Source organism: Spermophilus citellus, assembly GCF_964194105.1.
Source record: "Spermophilus citellus genome assembly, chromosome: 15".
In the NCBI taxonomy this organism is placed as follows: Eukaryota; Metazoa; Chordata; class Mammalia; order Rodentia; family Sciuridae; genus Spermophilus; species Spermophilus citellus.
In genome coordinates this window covers 69,229,638-69,250,208 of record NC_138195.1, presented here as the reverse complement: position 1 = coordinate 69,250,208, position 20,571 = coordinate 69,229,638, and the positions used below count along the sequence as shown (strand labels likewise).

The 20,571-nt window shown below is 40.0% G+C and overlaps 1 protein-coding gene across 2 annotated transcripts in view; it reads right to left on the bottom strand.

Moving 5' to 3' along the window:
* The window catches only part of CUTC (cutC copper transporter), a 28,591-nt gene extending 8,090 nt beyond the window's left edge, over positions 1–20,501 (bottom strand). Inside the window, exons 1-6 of one of the 2 annotated variants that reach the window (XM_081268483.1) lie at positions 20,321–20,501; positions 10,083–10,154; positions 7,730–7,789; positions 3,923–4,132; positions 3,221–3,256; positions 476–609 (exon numbers count right to left, since the gene is read on the bottom strand). In XM_081268483.1, the coding sequence (XP_081124609.1) occupies positions 476–609; positions 3,221–3,256; positions 3,923–4,132; positions 7,730–7,789; positions 10,083–10,154; positions 20,321–20,381 (573 nt within the window). In that variant the 5' untranslated portion in view covers positions 20,382–20,501. Of the gene's footprint in view, positions 1–475; positions 610–3,220; positions 3,257–3,922; positions 4,133–7,729; positions 7,790–10,082; positions 10,155–17,430; positions 17,571–20,320 lie in introns of those variants that run through there. The other variant, XM_081268482.1, reaches the window with a different exon arrangement.
* Positions 20,502–20,571: the final 70 nt, after the last annotated feature.

Below are 20,571 nucleotides of genomic sequence, written 5' to 3'. Positions count from 1 at the left end.
CTGACTACTCTAAAAATGAAGACAGTTCATCAGGAAAACTGGGACAAGAGAAAAATATATTTCTTCCTATATTGATAGATGGAGAAAAGTGAAAGAAGAACATAATTTTAGTTTCAGAATTTACTACAGATAATAATTATTTCATAAATTTATGGGATCCTCTGGTATACATGGGCTGGCAATGAAAAGATGTGGCTTAAAACTAGACAATGCTGATGGCACAGAAAAGATAAACTTTGCTACGGTTATCCAAGTTAAATCAGATCTGTATAGACACTGTCTACAATTTGATCTGAAGAAATTTGGTTATTAAGTCCACTTGTGAAAGCAATACGAATTACATAAATATATCACTGTCTGTTTGCTTTTTCCTATACAGTAATCATAAAGTCGGTAATATTTAATTTCACATCCTGACAGAATGTTAGAAGTAACCACAATGGTCTTAGGACGAAAGAAAAGAAATTGTCTGTACCTGATCTATGAGTCGCTTTATTAGAGGTAACCCTTCTAATGCTGAACTGTCACATCCACTGGTCAGTACTCGTTCAAATCCCAAGGATAAGAGAGTCTCTAGAGCTGCCATTGGATCATGAACCATGTCAAAGGCTGAAAGAAATAAAATTAATTTGAATTTTAAACACGTATTTTTCAAATGCAGTGTTATTTAAAACACGGTACAAATATGGTGGTATGCTGGACCTAACTAATTCAGGCTTTAAAGAGCCAACTGTCAAATAATCAGGAATTTTGCATATCAGATCGTTAGTCCACTGGCATCTTGAAATTACTCAAGTACTCAAACCACAGAAATCAGAAAATGCAAATTGGAGCTTTTTTTCCCAAAGAGCCAATTTACCAACATACAGGCATTATGCATGACCATTTTACTAGGATACATTTTACTAGGTATATTTACTTAAATGCAGAAGTGAAAAGTTTCAATTTTTTTTTTAATTTTTATTTATTTTTTATTTTTTTTTAATGGTTGTTCACAACATTACAAAGCTCGTGACATATCATATGAAAAGTTTCAATTTTCAATAATTATAAACTTTTTCCTTAACAAATTTACTTAAGATTTTATTTAAGAAAGTTATTAAATGAATTTGCACAGGTAAGCATTCAGATATGGTAAAATTGTTAAGTGCAATAGATAAGTGACCAAATAAGGACAGTTGCTTTCAACAGATTATATGAAGTTTCAATTCCTTCCTTCCTCCCTTCCTCCCTTCCTCCTTCCCTCCTCCCCCCCTCCCCCTCCTCCTCCTCCTCCCCCTCCTCTCTATCTCTATCTCTATCTCTTTTTTTTCTTTTTTTTTATTGATTATTTAAAGCTTTACAGAGCTCATGATATATCATCTTTCATACATTTGCCTCAAATTGTGTTTTGAACTCCCTTTTTCACCCCAAATACAGATTGCAGAATCACATCTGTTACATATTCACATTTTTACATAATGCCATATTAGTGATATCTCTATCTCTTTAAGTACTAGAGATTGAATCTAGAGGCACTTAACTACTAAGTCATATCCCCAGCCATTTTTATGTTTTATTTTGAAACCGGGTCTAGCTAAGTTGCTTAGGGCCTCACTAAGTTGCTGAGGCTGGCCTCCAACTTGTGATCCTCCTGCCTCAGCTTCCCCACTTGCTGGAATTATAAGTTTGTGTCATCTTGCCTGCCCAATTCCTTTCTGCTTTCTAAGAAACCTCTCTCCTCAGAACCCTATGAGAGGAAAATGACCTAGAAACCTCAAAACAGAAAAGCTACTTCAGCAAAATCTAACTAGAAAGATTTTCTTCTTTTGGTGGCAGCACTTTCTCACCTATGATTATACTCTCATAGTCTTATTAAATAAATGAATGAAAAAATGTAGAATGAGTGAGAAAGAATGTGGAATAGAGGAAAATGTAAAATTTACATAAATTTTTGAAAATACTACTAGATAAAAGAAAAAGTCACTGTCTTAGTTTAAGAGCAGAAAAATATATGTGACTAGTTTACTTTCTAAATTATTTGGCATGTCAAAATTTTAAATATATATTTTTTCAGATGAATGTCCACTAATTTAAAATGCTTTTCATGTATTAATAACTTTTTATTATGTGTGTTAGCCTCAAGGTGAAGATTTTTAAACACCCTAACATCTTTAAGTTATTGCTAGTTTAGAAGAAGAATTGCTATAACATCAAGTCAAAGAAAACAGTTTTCTCATAGTGTTATACATTTCAAAAAGAAACAAGAATAACAAATACACTTTATACTTAATTTCTATAAATGGATACAGATCCTGATATTCACTTTAAGCCTAATCTCTGAACGTTTACTTAAAAGGAAAAAAAGCACTGAAAAACTTCTCAAATATATCAGGTAAAAATATAAAATTACAGTTTTTTTTTCTTTGATTAAAGGCTTTTTTTTCATGTGCAAGGGCAGTGCCCTCTAAGGCAAAAGTGACCCTTATATCTCCATTTCACCAACATTTAGCCAAAGTACACTGGAATTATTATCACCTGAATTTTAAATAGAAAGCATTTTTTAAAATGATGCAGACAAGATATTTAACATGAAAAGTAATTTCATATATCTCACTGGACATCTGTTTGTTGACCATTTAGCACCTATTTCTTCTTTCCTCTTTCCAAAAAAATATCTAATTCTTCTTCATATATTTACCCTCTTTCCCCACATGAATTCTCTAGAAAGTTGACCTCACCCATAGCTTCATTTTTTTCTGGTTTAAGCCAGACAGTACATTTTATTTCACTGGCTAACAGTGATTTATTCTTTTTAGGACTGTACATAACCTAAGATAATCTAATTAAAATGAAACTCAGAATTGTTACCCAGATGGATACATGCCCTTGTAGGTAATAATTAGTATCTCCCTCTTCTCTATTATATTCTACAACCACCTACTTTGTTTTTTTAGTTATCAATAGACCTTTATGTATTTATATGTGGTGCTGAGAATCGAACCCAGTGCCTCACAAATGCTAGGCAAGTGCTCTACCACTGAGCTACATACCTACTTTTAATAATTTTTATAATTGGGCCTTGAAATTATGTAGACATTGTATATCTATAAATTTACAACTTTTCATTCTAAGATCTGAGTAACACTGTAGAACTGTGATCCATAAAAAGGTTGTAGCTTCTGGTGAAGTTAGAAAACTGACACTATTCAACAGAGCTTATAAAATGGAAACTACTCACCTCGGTGGAAAGTAACTGGCAGAGGACGGCAAATAGCTATAAAAAGAAAGTCACATAACAAGATGAATAGAAAAGGTCATCATTGATTACTGTAGGATTCTCCATGTAAGGTTGTAAGGTGAAAATTTTTAATACTTTCTTCTCCTAAGAAGTAAGAGATAATGAACTCAATGATAATAAGATGGTAGCCTGCAAATTAAAAATCCTAATTTTCTAATAAATTCTTGTTTTATATAAAATACAATCATCTACAACTCAAAGGCACCAAATAAAACTGCATGATTTGGCAACTATAAGAACAGCATTATATCTATTATTTGCCCCTCTAAAGATTCTTCAAGAAATAATGTTGGCCAAGCAGCATAGTAGTTTGCTTCTATTCTTTCCAACTTTCTCTATCCTCATTGGATGCAATAACTTCTGAAGGTTTTAGTGCGGTGGTTAGGAAACTAACAGTAAATATCACTTAAACCTTATGAGAACAAGACCAGAACCAGACCTACAGCAACTGAGGAAAATTAGCTGGGTTTTGTCACAGATACTCTCCACTATCTCCACCATAAACATTTAAATAAGTACTGTTAAATTAGGTGGGTGCCTGCAAGTATGACTGAAAAGTCAGTTTTGTGATATTTTTCTGCATCAGGAACATAAATACAACCATCAGTAGAGATTTATTCCTTTCATTATACAAATTCTTACCCACAAGGGACATGCACAACTCTTTGTCAATGTGTCCATCTTCAGTCAACGCCCCAAACACCAAACCATCAGCACCATAAAGCTTGGCAAGTCGAATGTCAGCCTTCATCACCTCAATTTCACGATCTGAATATAAAAAATCACCTCCTCGTGGCCGAATCATCACAAAAACTGGGATCTGGACACTCTGTTTCACTACTTGAAGGACACCTATAAAAACAGAAAGCAGACTAAAATTTAAACATGAGCTTAAAAGCTCTAGGTAGAGCCAGGCACTGTAGCGCATGCCTGTTAATCCTAGCAACTCAGAAGGCTGAGGCAGAAAGATTCCATGTCTGAGGTCAGCCTCATCAATTTAGTGAGGTCCTAAGCCACTTGGTGAGATTCGGTCTTAAAATAAAAAGTTAAAAGGACTGGGAATATAGCTCAGTGGTAAAGCGCCTCTGGGCTCAACTCCCTATACAGAGAGACAGAGACAGAGAAGAAAAAAAGCTCTAGGTAGTCAATAAAATAGTATTGGTCAAGTACATCTGTTCTTGTGCATTTTTCTGAAAGAAAAGGAAGAGTTGACTGAGTATATAGAAAGGTCTTGCCTCAGTAGTACAGTGGGCCATAATAAACTCTAGAGTGATCACTACTCTAGAATTGCCTAACAGACCTTAACAAGACCTAGAAGTTCCAAACTGTTTCCAAATAAACTATCTGTTCAAAAATATTTATAGGAACATACAAATTCCCAATAACAAACAAAGTAAAATTCATAACATATTTCATGCAATAAAAAATGACCAGGCAAGAAAATAAGACAGATCACTAAGTGATAAATTAATCAAATGAAACCAATCTGATATAGATGTTAAAATTTGCAGCCTTATTACAGGTCTTATAACTCTATTCCATATGTTCAAAAAAGTTAAGAGGAAACATGGGAGATACAAAAACAGACTAGATTTATCCTCCTTCCTTTAATAATAAAAAAACAGACAAAATATTTAAAACAACAGTTTGTAAGACACTAGACATCAAACAACAAAAGATGATGATTCCTGAAAGAAAACAAGTGAGGTGAGCTCTATGATTGACCCAGTTTAATGCCTCAGTTTCAAGGCCTCAGCTCAGGGAGGAGGAGCCTAGGTGGAGCCTAGAATATTTAATTTCTAGATGAAAAAACTACAGTGCATGAGATGAACAATATACTAGGCAAGATTAACAGCAGATTAAATATTGCAAAAGATAAGTAAACCCAAAAACAAAACTATAGGAACTGTGTAAAATGAAATACAGAAAGGAGATTTATATATATATATATATATATATATAAAAGGATAGCTCATCAGAGAGTTATAGGACAACTTCAAAGTACATACTTACATAAGTATAACTGAAGTCTATGAAGGAGGGAGTGGAGGATTAAAAGTACAAATGTACAGGTCCAAGAAACATGAAAAAAATACAATCTAGTACATCATAATCAAACTGTTCAAAACTAGGAATAAAAAAAACATTTTAAAAGCAATTTAAGAGATACATTATATAGAGAAAAATGAAGATATGGATATAGATTTCTTATCAGAAACAACACAAGCATCCGGACCTGGTGGTGCACGCCTGTAATCCCAGTGGCATGGAGGCTGAGACAGGAGAATTTCGAGTTCAAAGCCAGCTTCAGCAAAGTCAAGGCACTAAACAACTCAGTGAGACCTTATCTCTAAATAAAAAATACAAAAATGGGGCTGGGGATGTGGATCAGTGGTTAAGTGCCCCTGAGTTCTATCTCCAGTACCAAAAAGAAAAGAAATAACACAAGCAAGAAGACAAAGAAAAAAAAATCTTCAAAGAACAGAAAGAAAGAAAGACCCTGTCAACCTAGAATTCTACATCCAGCAAAAATATCTTTCAAAAATAAAGTAAAGCTGTGTGCAGTGGCACTTGCCTATAATCTCAGTGATTTGAGAGTCTAAGGCAGGAGGATCTTAAGTTCAAGGCAGCTTCTGCACTGAGACCCTGTCTCAAAATGAAAAATAAAAAGGGCTATGGATGTAGCTCAGAAATAAAGTGTCCCTGGCTTCAATCACTAGTACAAAGAATAAATAAACAAGAAAGAATTCTTTGTAATCCCAATAACTCGGGAGTCAGATGCAGGAGGATTGCTTTATTACTTTTATATCTTTAAAAGATAATTTTTTCAAACAAAAAATACAGCATGAGGTTTTTGATAAATGTAAGTAAAATGTATGAAAACAACAGGACAAAAGACAGGAAGGAAGAAACAAAGACAAAAGTCAATATATTCAGGGTGCCAATATAGAAAGATTTTTTTAAAGTCTGATTTTTTTTTTTTTTGAGAGAGAGAGAGAGTTAGTTTTATTTTTTATTTATTTTTTTTTTTTTAGTTTTCGGCGGACACAATATCTTTGTATGTGGTGCTGAGGATCGAACCCGGGTGGCACGCATGCCAAGTGAGTGCACTACCGCTTGAGCCACATCCCCAGCCCCAAAAAGTCTGATCTTTGATGCTACTGCAGAATAGCTGAATCGGTATTAATAGCAACTACCAACCTTCCAACTTTCTGATGTTTGAGAAAAAATTTTTTAATCAAATATTTTTTTGTTTGTTTTAGTTATAGATGGACACAATATCTTTATTTATTTATTTTCATGTGATGCTGAGGATTGAACTCAGTGCCTCACATGTGCTAAGCAAGTGCTCTACCACTGAGCTCCAACTCCAGCCCCTGATCAAATCTTTGATAGTGTTATTTACAATCATAAACATTTCTAACTAGTACAATATTCACAACATAGTAACATGACATTAGTAAAAGACCCCAGTGAAACTGATAAATAGTTGCCTCTAGGCTTTATAAATTCCTGTGTAAAAGAATTGGGTTATGAAGTTGACCAAATTACTCTATATGCACAAATGAGTATATCACAATGCATTCCAATTTCATTCATAACTATAATTTACCAATTAAAAATAAATGAATAGAAGGAAAACTAACAGCCAGGTGTGATGGTGCATGTCTGTAATCCCAGTGACTTGGGAGGCTGAGGCAGGAATATTGCAAGTTGAGGCCAGCCTCTACAACTTAGTAAGACCCTAAGGAACTTAGCAAGACCCTGTCTCAAAATAAAAAATTAAAAAGAGCTGGAGATGTGGCAGTGGTTAACTGACCCTGTGCTAGGAGCCACAAGCAAATATACGATGTATGGCACCTTTGGTTGTAAAGTGACGCCAGCTAGCCACTGAGATGATTATGTTAAGATTTACATTCATATGGAAATTGGACTCCCGCTGTTCACCTTGGCCTGCTACCGGACTCGTGTTACCAGACTCTTGGAGAGTTCCCATTGGTTGGGGAAGGATAGTAGGAGGAAATTCCGGGGGAGGTCCGGGGACCCCGGGTTCCGGGAGACTCGCGGTTCCGGTGGACGCCCGCGTGGGAGGACCGGGTTTGGCTTGCCGGCGCCTACAGAGTCTTGGCGGCTTTTTCAAAATAAAGTTTTGTTCCTGCTTGAGTGGCTCATGATTCTGTGCCCAGCCAAGACTGCGGCAACCCTGAGTTCAATCCCCAGTACCAAAGAAAGGAAGGAAGACCAAGAAAGTAGAGGAAGGGAATCAGAAGGTGGGAGGAGGAGAGGGAAGGTGGAAGTCCTGGACACTGAAATGGAGCAAACTATGCATATGTGCTTATGAATGTCGAAATGAACTCCACTATTATACATAACTATAATGCACTAATAAAAACATTTTTTTTAAAAAAAGCCTCCTACAAGAAGTTTGGTGAAAAACAAGACACTTACCCATGCTGGGTGTGGTTCCGCCCTCCAATAAACCAGAACATAATTCAATTCGACCAGCACCTGTGATAAAAAAGCATTGCTCAACAAAGTTTTCTTAAAGCTCTTATTAAATAGCAAACTGTTTACAACATTCATTCCCAAATATAGAAGAGTGTTAGAAACTGTCTATGAGGAATCAAATTATAGGCTAAAACTCTATTTTTAATTTCAACTGTATTGTGCAATCCAGCTGTGTTATGATGGTAAAATTTAAGAGTTTTTCAAGCTAGTTCTCTTAAAATTTTAAATTTTAGGGTTGCCATGCCCAGGTAAATGACTTAGAATAAAGATATTACCAGACCATAGTAAAATGTTGGTTTTTTGTTGATAATACCATAATCTTTTCCAAAACAATCTATTATTCTAAGCTTTAAAAAACAGTTATGCTACCCCAATGATTCAAATGTATGAACTGCCAAGATCATTGTAATGTCATGTGTAGATAATTAAAAAAAAAAAAAGTTATGCTGGGTACGGTGAAAACTATAATAAAGAACTGAAACAAAAACAAAAAGAGTCCTTCTCAGGAGGCTAAGGCAGGAGGATAGCAAGTTTAAAGTCAGCCTCAGCAACTTTGTGAGACCTTCAGCAACTTAGCAAGACCCTGTCTCAAAAAAAAAAAAAAAAAAGTTAGAAGGGGATGTTGCTCAGTAGTAGAGACTTCCTGGGTTTATCACCAGTCTCCACCTCCCCCCTCAAAGAGTCCTTATCTTCTAGAGATATATTCTTAAATATTCAAGGATGAAATTACATGATATATAGGGTTTTCTTCAAAATAATCTGCGGTTGGGAGAATTCAGCAGGTATACAGATCAAGGGTCAACAAACGATGACTTGCAGGCCAAAGGCCAATAGCTTATTTTTGTTATTCTTAACCGTAAGAGCAAAGAATGTTTTATGGGTTTTAAAAAATAATACTTTTATTAACATGTAATCTACATGCCATATAATCAACACACCTAAGGTATACAATGCAGAGTTTTGCAACCATCACAATGAATTTTAAGACATTTTCAACATCCTCCTAAATAACAACCCCCACCCTTTAACAGTCATCTCACCTTCTCCCCATGCCTTTCAGCACTAGGCAATCATTCATCTATTATCTGTCTCCATAAATTGCCTATTCTGGACATTTCATATGATTGGAAATTGTACAATGTGGTATTTTGTGATTGGTTTCTTTCACTCAAAATGTTTCAAGATTCATCTGTTATAGCATGTATCAGTACTTTATTGCTTTTTATTGCCAAGCCAAGAAGTTTTTACATTTTCAAAGAATTATCATTATTTTTTAGAATTTAACCTTTATTTGTTTTTATGTGGTGCTAAGGATCAAACTCAGGGCCTCACCAGTGCTAGGCAAGCACTCTATCACTAAGCCACAACCCCCCACCCCCCACAAAGGATTTTTTTTTTAAAGAGTAAGTGATAAAGACCAATGTGGCCAGCAAAGCTGAAAATATGTACTATGTGGCTCTTTACCAAAAAAGTTTGCTGATCCCCGATAGATTGAAAGAAGAGTGGCCATGTGTTAAAAATGATTGAAGTAATGGATACACAGGATTCATTATTCTACTCTATTCTTTTTTTTTTTAAAGAGAGAGTGAGAGAGGAGAGAGAGTGAGAGAGAGAGAGAGAGAGAGAGAGAGAGAGAGAGAATTTTTAATATTTATTTTTTTTAGTTCTCGGTGGACACAACATCTTTGTTGGTATGTGGTGCTGAGGATCGAACCCGGGCTGCACGCATGCAAGGCGAGCACGCTATCGCTTGAGCCACATCCCCAGCCCTCTACTCTATTCTTGTAATGTGTGTTTGAAATTTTTCCATAATAAAAAATTTAAAAATTGTTCTGATTCTGAGATAATGGAAATGTCTGTGCTTCCTATTTAAACAAGTTCAGAGTACAAAAGAAACTTTGGATACAAATAAATAATGTTTCTCAAACCATCTTAATTTTTTCCCCCCAGTGTTAGGTTTGAACCCAGGGCCTCATATATGCTAAATGATCTACCATTGAGCTACTCCCCAGACCCTTGTGAAAGCATCTTTAAACCAAAAGTTTGAAGTTTTAGATAAGTTCAATAAAATGTCAATGAATAAGCATTACTGTGGACATCTGTCTCAAAATGTGACCTGCTTGAAAAGGAGGGAAACTAGATTATTATTTTCCATTAGGTTTTCTAGTTTGTTGTTTTCAAGAGGATTATCAGCCCTTGGAGATCACAAGGGCTTCTGAGATCAGTTTACAGGATTTATTTTCAGACTCTTAAAAGGGTTGCCAACTGTTATTCATACTCTAATTTTTCTTACCTCCTCTTTCTGCATTCACAGCTGACTCTACTGAATCAACACACACTTCCATGAGAAATCCATTTGTTGCTCCTAAAATTCATGGAGAACAACAGAAATTCATGAGGATACTGTCCATGTGGACCAATCCCCCACAAAGATTTTATTTATTTTTTAAAGCTTTCCTTGATTTTATTTATTTTATGTGGTGCCGAGGAGCAAACCCAGTCCCTCACACATGCAAGGCCAGTCTGTGTTCTACCACTGAGCCACAACCCCAGCCCAAAACTTTTAATATTTTTAAAAGTATTTTATTTTTCTGACAATGGTAGGGAAATAGATAAGTACAATAGGGCCTATGAATACAGTAAAATTCCATGTTTATTATTAAATTGATATCTCTAGACTGTGAAATACATTCAGAGTCATATGCATTAGAAATCATACTAAGGAAAATATATGCTGAATCTAAATTAACTTCCTAAGACAGATTTCATCATTATACCCCAGCTCAGATTCTTACAATGCAATGCTCTCAATGTCTATAAAATGTTTAAACATCTCTATAAGGAAAATATGTTTAAAAGTGGGAATGGACTTCAAATCCTGATCCCACCATTTATTTATCGTGTGATCCCTGACAAGTTAACCAAGTTTCCCATAAAACAGGGTAGGCTTTAGTACCTACCTCACAGTAGTGAATATCGGGAAACAATTTACATAAAAGGGCATTCAAAAAATATTCACCACCACAAATAAACTACACATTATTTCCTCTTTATTCCTGCAGTCCCCTCCAGTCTCCACCCTTGGTATTGCTTATGCCATCTCCTTAGCCTACAAAATCCTTTTAGCTTCATCTTTAAATGACACAAGTTTCCAAGGCATTTATCATATTTGTCACATTTCCATGACTTTTTTCTCTCTCCCAAAGTAAGGAAATACATCTTTTAACTCACATAACTTTGTGTGTTACGCATTCCTCTTATTTATCTATTTTTGGTACTGGGGTTTAAACCCAGGGGTGCTTTACCACTGAACTACATCCCTAGTCCTTTTTTTTTTTTTTTGAGATAGTCTTGCTGAGGTGCTGAGGCTAGCCTTGAACTTGGGTTCCTCCTGCCTCAGACTCTAGATTTGCTAGGATCACAGGCATACACCTACATTCCTCTTTAAAAGACTAATTACAATTATATTCTACCTCTTCTTTATGCAGATAAGTATATGATCACTCTTAGTTGACCTAAAGTTCCTAAGGTTTTTATGTAAGAAATCTTTATCATCACTGACAGCAAATATATGCTACACAACAATCCATCAAATATTTATTAAAATAACTAACATATTCATAGAAAGTCATATATTGATACTAAAAATATGATATAAACAGAGTTTTGAGTTTTTCCTGTAGGTTAAGTATATAATTTATTTTTTAATTAAAATATTGAATGCATACTTCATACAAAGATGTCTGGAATAATGTTTATTACATACTAGTAATGGTTACCACTGGGTGGTGAGATTTGAAATTCTTTTTACTTTTCTATGATGCTTAAATTTTTCTACCCAATGTTTTTATAATAAAAAATAAAACAATTTTACTTTGAAAAGCAAACAAAACAAAAATCTATCATCAGCTAACACCACATTTCAACTGTATCATTTATTTAAAAGATTATGAGTCCCTAACTGTGAAAGAGTTAAGTGTTGATAATGAAAGGTTAATAAAATAGGTACAGGATGTGCTGTCCCCAACTATGAACTGTTTGCTAATCTTGTTCCCAGAATGAGCTGTCCCCAACTGCCAAACTACAAAATGTAACTTCTCTCCCTGCCCTCTCCAAGGAAAGTATATAAGCTCTGCTTAAGCTGTTCTCAGGGCTCTCTCTCTTTGCTATAGAGAGTTCTGGGCCCTAGCATGCTGGTCTCCAAATAAACCCTCCCTTCTGCTGTTGCATAAGACAGTCTCTTGTGGTCTCTTCCTCTGACGTTTCGCCGGACCCTTACATTTGGTGCGTTGGCCGGGAACTGCGCATCACCGGACAGGGAGACCTCAACAAGACTCCTTTAGGGAGGTAAGTAAGGCGCCTTTTCTTCTTCTTCTCCTCCTCCTTCTTCTCCTCCTTGTTTTTCCTTTGCGATCGCTCAGAGTCTCTGGTTTTTGGCTCAGCGGAGAGCGTAAGCTCTCAGAGCCTTCTGGGTTTTTGGCTCAGCGGAGAGCGTGAGCTCTCAGAGCCTTCTGGTTTTTTGGTTTGGGTTGGCAGAGTGTGGTTGTCAGCGGAGAGTGTGAGCTCCCCTGGCGGTGGTGGACAGACGTGTCCCTGAAGCCACAGGCCACGTCTTTCAAGGGACGCCTTGAGAGACTCTGGGAGAGACGAAGGTGCTCTCATCTGGGAGGGACGGAAGTGCCCTCATCTGGTATATTCTGCTGCCGACCGGTCTGGTCTTGCCGGCAATTCTTTCTCTCAGGTTGAATTCACTGTCTGTTTTTAATCTTTGCCTCTGAACTTGTGTTACACGTTTACTGTGTGTGTCCATGTTTGTGTCACGTTTGTATTGTCCCTGTCTTTATTCAAGTAACTTTCATTATGGGACAGAGCCATTCCACGCCTCTGTCCCTGACCCTTGATCACTGGACTGAAGTCCGCTTAAGGGCTTAAAATCTTTCTTTTTCAGTAAAACACCAGACCTGGCAGACTCTCTGTGCCTCAGAATGGCCCACCTTTGGAGTCGGATGGCCCCCAGAAGGATCTTTCTACTTCCCACTAATTTGAAAAGTCAGAGATATTGTCTTTGTCTTTCAGCCGGGACCACATAGCCATCCAGATCAACAGCCGTATATCTTAACTTGGCAGGACCTCTGCAAATCTCCTCCTCCATGGGTGAAGCCTTTCCTTGTCCCTGCCCCCGCTCCTACTCCTTCCCCCACGATTCTGTCTCTCAAACCCTCTGCTCCTCCTCCTCCTCCACCCTCTGTTCTCCCTAAATCTCAAGATTTGACTCTACTGGACTCTCCTCCCCCTCCTTATCCCCTGCCCTCATCCCCCAACCCCCAACACCCTCTAAATGATTCCCCTGCTGCTGACTCAGCCTCTCCACCATTGGAGGAAGCTGAGCTGGCCCAGTGCCCTCCAGATGACTCCCCCATGGCACACACAGCCCCTCCTCCCCGGAAGAAACTGGCCCAGCTAAAAGAACTCAAAGAACCCGCCGACGTTTTCACACCAGCCTACTTGGGATGACTGCCAACAACTCCTAGGGACTCTCTTCATGACAGAGGAACAAAAGATAATCCTCCTGGAAGCTAGAAAAAAATATCCTCGGACCAGATGGGCGACCGACACAACTTCCCCTTGAACCAACCCAACTGGGACCCCAACACCTTTAAAGGTAGGGAGCATCTGTCCACTTATCGCTGGGCTCTAATAGTGGGTCTCCAAGCAGCCGCTAGACGGCCAACTAATTTGGCCAAGGTAAGAGAGATCATTCAAGGGCCTAATGAATTTCCCTCTATGTTTCTGGAAAAAATTATGGAGGCATATAGGAAATATACTCCTTTTGATCCTCAGGCAGAGGATCAAAAGGCATCTGTTATGATGGCCTTTATTGGGCAAGCTGCCCTGCATATTAAAAGAAAATTACAACGCTTAGATGGATTACAAGATATGACTTTGAGAGATTTAGTCAGAGAAGCCGAGAAGGTATACTATAAGAGAGAAACTGAGGAAGAGAAGGAACAAAGGAGGGAGAAAGAAAGGGAGCAAAGGGAGGATGAAAGAAGCAAAAGACAGACTGAGGCATTGACTAAGGTCCTGGTTACAACAACAAATAGGCCAGAAGTTAAGAGACAGGGAGACAGAAAGGGATACCTGGGCCCATGCCAGAAGCCACCTCTGGCCTCAGATCAATGTGCCTACTGTAGAGAAAAAGGACACTGGGCCAAAGAGTGCCCTAGAAAGAAACAGCCACGCCAGCCAGCCATTCTAACTCTGGAGGATGACTAAGAAAGTTGGGGCTCGGATCCCCTCCCCGAGCTCAAAGTAACTTTTGAAGTGGAGGGGACCCCAGTAAACTTTGAAGTGGATACAGGGGCAGTATACTCAGCCCTTAAGGCCCCATTGGGCCCTCTATCAACTAAAAGGTCTCTAGTTCAAGGGGCTAATGGCAGTAAATATCGGGCTTGGACAACTAAGAGGACCATGGACCTGGGGAAAGGAAAAGTGCATCACTCCTTCCTAGTGATCCCAGAATGCCTGGCCCCATTGATGGGCAGAGATCTGCTCACCAAACTCCGGGCCAGAATAACTTTTAACCCTGAAGGCCCCCAAATGAAATTTCTAAATCCTTCAGTAAAAACTCCTATAGTCATGGCTTTAACTATGTCAGTAAAAGATGAACATCAACTCTTCACACCCCCCAAGACTGATCAAACAGGCAAGCTATCCCAGAAATGGATAACAGATTACCCAGATGCCTGGGCAGAAACTGCTGGGTTAGGCCTAGCCGTAAAACAACCTCCAATAACAGTGGAGTTAAAAACCTCAGCCTCCCCAATTAATATTAAACAATATCCTCTGAGCAAAAAAAAAAAAAAAAAAAAAAAAAAAAAACTAAAGATGGGATAAGGTCCCATATTCAGAAATATCTGGCCCTGACAATCGGCCTGGAACACTCCCCTGCTACCAGTAAAAAAGCCAGGAACCAGGGACTATCACCCCATTCAAGACCTAAGAGAGACCAACAACAGAGTGCAGGACATTCACCCCACAGTACCTAATCCGTACAATCTGCTTAGCACCCTGAACCCTGAGCGAAAATGGTATACTGTTCTGGACTTAAAAGATGCTTTCTTTTGCTTGCCTCTGCACAAAGATAGTCAGTTGCTGTTTGCTTTCAAATGGGTAAACCCAGAAACCGGAACATCTGGTCAACTAACTTGGACCAGACTCCCACAGGGGTTCAAAAACTCCCCCACTCTCTTTGATGAAGCCCTCCACAGAGATCTCAACAACTTCAGAACTACGCACCCCAAAGTCACCCTGCTTCAATATGTGGATGACCTGCTACTGGCAGCCAATACAAAGGAAAACTGTGAGTCTGGGACCCAAGCACTATTATCCGAGCTTGCTCAACTCGGGTATAGAGCTTCTGCCAAAAAGGCCCAAATTTGACAGCAAGAAGTAATTTTCCTGGACTATTCCCTTAGGGGCGGTAAACAATGGCTCACTGAGCCCAGAAAACAAACCGTTGTGCAGACACCACCCCCATCTAACAAAAGGGCAAATGAAGAGGCTAAATTGGCAGCCCTAAATGGAGTAACCATGTTAACACTTTCCACACCGGGGGAACATAAGGACACAGATACTGAACTCCTCGACTTTACTGAGCCCAGCCTGCAATTTCAAAAAGCCTTACACTACATTAAAAATGTACATCAACTCACTCACCTTGGTTCAAAGAAATTGCAGGCATTCCTGAAGGATCAAGAACAGAGTTTTCCATTAACCGGCTCACAGCAAAAGGAAATAGCTGAACGGGTAACAAAAGCCTGTCGGGTCTATAGATTGGTTAATGCTTACCCTTCCAAGCTTCCTGCAGGAAGGCACCTTCAAGGAACCAGACCAGGACAATTTGGGGAAGTGGACTTTACTGAAATTAAGCCAGCAAGGTATGGACTTAAATATCTCCTAATCTTTGTAGATACATTTTCAGGATGGATTGAAGCCTTCCCCACAAAAAAAGAAATGGTGCAAATTGTGGTCAAGAAGATCCTGGAAGATATTTTTCCAAGATACGGCCTGCCTAAGGTAATAGGGTCTGATAATGGACCGGCGTTCGTGGCCCAGGTAAGTCAGGGGTTAGCCAGGACCCTGGGGATTAATTAAAAGTTACATTGTGCTTATAGACCCCAGAGCTCAGGACAGATAGAAAAAATAAATAGAACCATTAAAGAGACCTTAACGAAATTAAGCTTAGAGACCGGCATAAAAGATTGGACTATGCTCCTGCCTTATACACTGTTTCATACAAGAAATACTCCCTCTGTTTTTTTGTGTAACCTCACCCCCTATGAAATTCTCTATGGTGCCCCTCCTCCAGTAAGGGACCTAACCCCAACTCTAAGACCTAACAATTCCTTCCACACCCCCTTGCTTGACAGACTTAAAGCTTTAAAAAAAAAAAACTCAGTGATACCTGTGGAAACAGCTGGCCACTGCCTACCAACCTGGGGATGAAGGAACTCCACACCGATATCAAGTGGGAAACTTCATCTACATAAGACGACATCAGGTGTCATCCCTAGAACCCCGCTGGAAAGGACCATACGAGGTGCTACTTATAACACCTACAGCGGTAAAGGTAAACGGAATCACTTCCTGGATCCATGCCTCTCATCTCAAGCCTGCGCCCTGTCCAGACTCTGGCTGGAAATTGGAAAAGACTGGTAACCCTCTCAAATAGCGTATTTGCCGTGTGGATAAGGCTATGGACTCTCCTCTTGACCACCAGTAGTCCTAACCCTCATCAGCCCGTACAGCAGCGATGGCTAATCACAAATCCTACTGGACAAAAAGTATGATCTATCTCACATACAGCCCCCTTAGGGAACTGGTGGCCATCTCTCCACCCAGACATTTGTCAGCTGGCTATAGGTCTTTCCTATTGGGTATCCCTGATGAAGAGGATCCCACTAAAATTCCATTAAATCCCTTCCGTACCATAGATAATAGAAACAAACATTATGGATGTAGGGACACGCGAGCCAGATGTAGGTTGGCTAACCTAGATTACTATGTTTGCCCGGCGGACTATCAAAGCCACAAACAGTCACGGCTGTGTGGGGGAAAAACCGACTTCTCCTGTAAGTCATAAGGATGTAAACATACAGGGGCTACCTGATGGAACCCAAACCTCCGCCGGTTCTCAGACCATTGCCCCCTTGCTGAAGTAACAGGTACTGAGGTATCTCTCCACCCATTCACTCCTCTCTTCTCCTGTCAGTGCCCACACCGGGTCCCACCAGGTCCTCTTACCAGCTAACCCAAAGCTCAAACCAGCTGAGGAGAGCCCTCAGACTCCTATCCAAGATGTAATGAAAATGGCCTTTAAAGTTGCTTTGTCATCACTGAAAACAGGTTACTAAAAATTTAAAGTCCCTCACAGGCTTTTTGGGATACTCACTCTAGTCTTCCCCTCTACTCTACCTGTTCTACCACTCAAGTTTTTGTTGCTAGGAAAATCCCAAACCCCTTTCCCATTATTCTTTTACATCTATCCTTCCTCATTCTCAAATCCACGGAACTGCTCTCAGCACCGCCTTCTCCGTCCTCCCCCTCTGTACCAGGCCCACAGAAAAGTCTTAACTGACCTTCTCCAGAAGTCTTCACCATGGCTGACTTTAGGACTTTCAGCAAAAGAGTCCCTATAAAAGAGTTCAGTATAGATAAACTTCCTCTTTTCATGTTGCCCTGTTCTACTTGGCCACTGGCTGGAAAAATCAGCACTCCTAAACTAGACACCCCCTTACTAGTTTTTCACAAAATATGTGAACAGGTCCTCTGGCCTTGAGCTGGGGCTTTACAGAGATGGCTACATTTCTAAGATAAAAAAGTTATCAACTGGGCTCCATGGTAACAGCTGGCAAGAAAAAAAAAAAAAAAAGAAAAAGTTCTCCCCCTCCCAGGTGTCCTTGAAAAGTTAACTTGCCCAGAACAGAGGAAAAAAACAGAAACAAAAACTGCTTTTTGTGAACTTCTGAGCCCCTTCCCTTATATGTTGAGTACAAAATTCTGAAACTACCTAAACTTGGGGTTCAGGGGATTAATTGATTACAACAGAAGCAATGCCCTCTGAATCTGGTTGCAACCAAATAGGACTGTTTCCCTGTCTTCAGTGCTATCTTAGGTGCCTTGCCTTGTCCGTCCCTACAACAGTATAATTCTCTATATACTTAAACGTTATTTATGTTTTCATAAAATGGTCAACAGATGTGATTAACTGTATAATAGTGCAGATGTTTCCCAGAGTGCTCTATCATGACGCAGGTTCATTTAAAGATCAAATAAGGGGACATACAACCCGGTTCCGCCGGGAACCTATATCCCTCACTTTAGCCATCTTATTAGGAATGGGAATTGCTGCAGGGGTGGGCACAGGGACCACTGCCCTGGTCCATGGGACACAAAATGACCCAATTAGAAACAGTAATGGACCAAAACTTAAAGATATTAGAAACCTCCATCACAGCTTTGCAGGAATCTTTAACCTCTCTCTCTGTAGTTGTTTTACAGAACAGGTGAGGGTTGGACCTCCTCTTCATGAGAGAAGAGGGCCTTTGTGCTGCATTGAGGGAAGAATGTTGTTTTTATGCCGACCATACTGGAGTTGTAAAAGAATCTATGAGTAAACTAAGAAGACGCCTTGAAGAGCGTCAGAGAGAGAGAGAGAGGCCCAAAAAGGGTAGTATGAGTCTTGGTTCACACAGTCCCCCTGGTTAACTACAATTTTATCAGCCCTGGCCGGTCCTCTAATAATTCTTATATTGTTGCTAACTCTAGGACCCTGTTTGCTCAACCGTGTAGTTTCCTTTCTCCAAGCCCCAAATTAGACAAATCAAACTTATGGTAATCAGACAACAATATACCCCACTAACAGACATAAAATGTGACACCCCCCAATGATCACTTTTATGATTAAAAGTAGCCAGAAGAAGAAGTGGGGAATGAAAGGTTAATAAAATAGGTACTTGTCACTCCATTTTTCTATATGCTTAACAAAACACTGTTTGCTAATCTTGTTCCCAGGATGTGCTGTCCCCAATTGTGAACTGTTTGCTAATCTTGTTCCCAGAATGAGCTGTCCCCAACTGCCAAACTACAAAATGTAACTTCTCTCCCAGCCCTCTCCAAGGAAAGTATATAAGCTCTGCTTAAGCTGTTCTCAGGGCTCTCTCTCTCTTTGCTATAGAGAGTTCTGGGCCCTAGCATGCTGGTCTCCAAATAAACCCTCCCTTCTGCTGTTGCATAAGACAGTCTCTTGTGGTCTCTTCCTCCGACGTTTCGCCGGACCCTTACAATCTATTCTCTTAATCAACAACATGGCTTTAACTCCCTAAGTCTCCTAATGGCTACCACATCATTGTCACACAGATGGAACTGGACAATGCTGCAGTATTACCATTAGCCTCACACCAGAAATGACCCTGCCAGGGAGGGTGGAGATGCACACAAAAGGCTATGACAGCAGGTAGAGTAAGGGAAGTGTACTAAGCAACAGTTATTTGTACAGATCAAAGGAAAAGATACTTGTCTGAAGCAGTAGTGCTCAAAATGAGGTAGTTCAGGACCTCTGAAATTCTTTCAATTTGTGGAGTTAAAATCATTTTTTATAATAAGACTTTAGTTGCCTTTTTCGCTCACTCTTACAAGTGAAGTTTTCAGGGGGATACTTGACACATCAGATTAAATGCAAAAATAGGTATGAGAATCCAATTGTCTTCCATGAAGTTGAGTTAATATTTGTAAAAGAGTTTTGAAAAATCTGTAACATAGTCACTTTCTATACTTTAAGAATATTTAATTTTCATAAAAGTTACGTTTCCATGTAAAGGGTTTATTATAGTTATTTTCTAATTAGTCTGTCGTTTTTAAAATGTTTTAATTTCCAGTATGATCGAAATCGACAGCTATAACCCATATAGAGCTCCTTGGAGGTTTCTAATAATTTTTAGGATAAGGGAATCCTGAGACAAAAAAAAAAAAAAAAAAAAACGGAGATAGAACCAAGAATTCACGGAGTAGGAGGAGAAGGCACCTGGAAAATCCTGCAGAGCCCGCTCGGTTAGCCAGCCCTGGCGCGGAGGGAGAACTAGGGACTTGGGGCCACTGCCACCTGGCAGCAGTGACTCTGGGAACAAACGGCATGGCCGCTGTGGCAGCTACAAGCTGCTGAGCGGCCACCACAGATGAGGCCTGGTCCGCTCTCCATGGGCTCTCACGGCGATGGTGAGGGGGAACTGGGTGACGAACGGCTGGGACGAGCTAACCAACTCGCATTACTGTCGCACGACGGAGCGTGGTGGCGCCGGGATTTGAACCCATATGGGCGGCACCGGCACCAGCTCACGTTACCACACCCTTAAAGCCGTAAGGCTAGGACACGCCGCGCCAGGGACTGGGGAAACGCCTCCGGGAGAGAGAAATCGTGACAGGCCAGGCCCCAAGCCGGCCGACCGCCCCCGGCCCCACCACCTTCCGCACCCGCCTTCCCCGACGCTATCCACGCTGGTTTCCGCTCGGAGGACGCCCCCTGCCTCTTCATGTTCTACACGTTTCTCCCCCGGGTGCCTTCGGTTTCCACTCCCAGCCGGGGTTGCCGCGCGCGCGACCGGATAAGCGCGTCCTCCACGGCGGCGCGCGCCGTGCGCGCCCCCGAACCCCGAGCCCCAGCAGCCTCTACGGAAGCAGAATCGCCAGCACACGTGCAGTCGCCAGTCTCGCGCGAATGACAA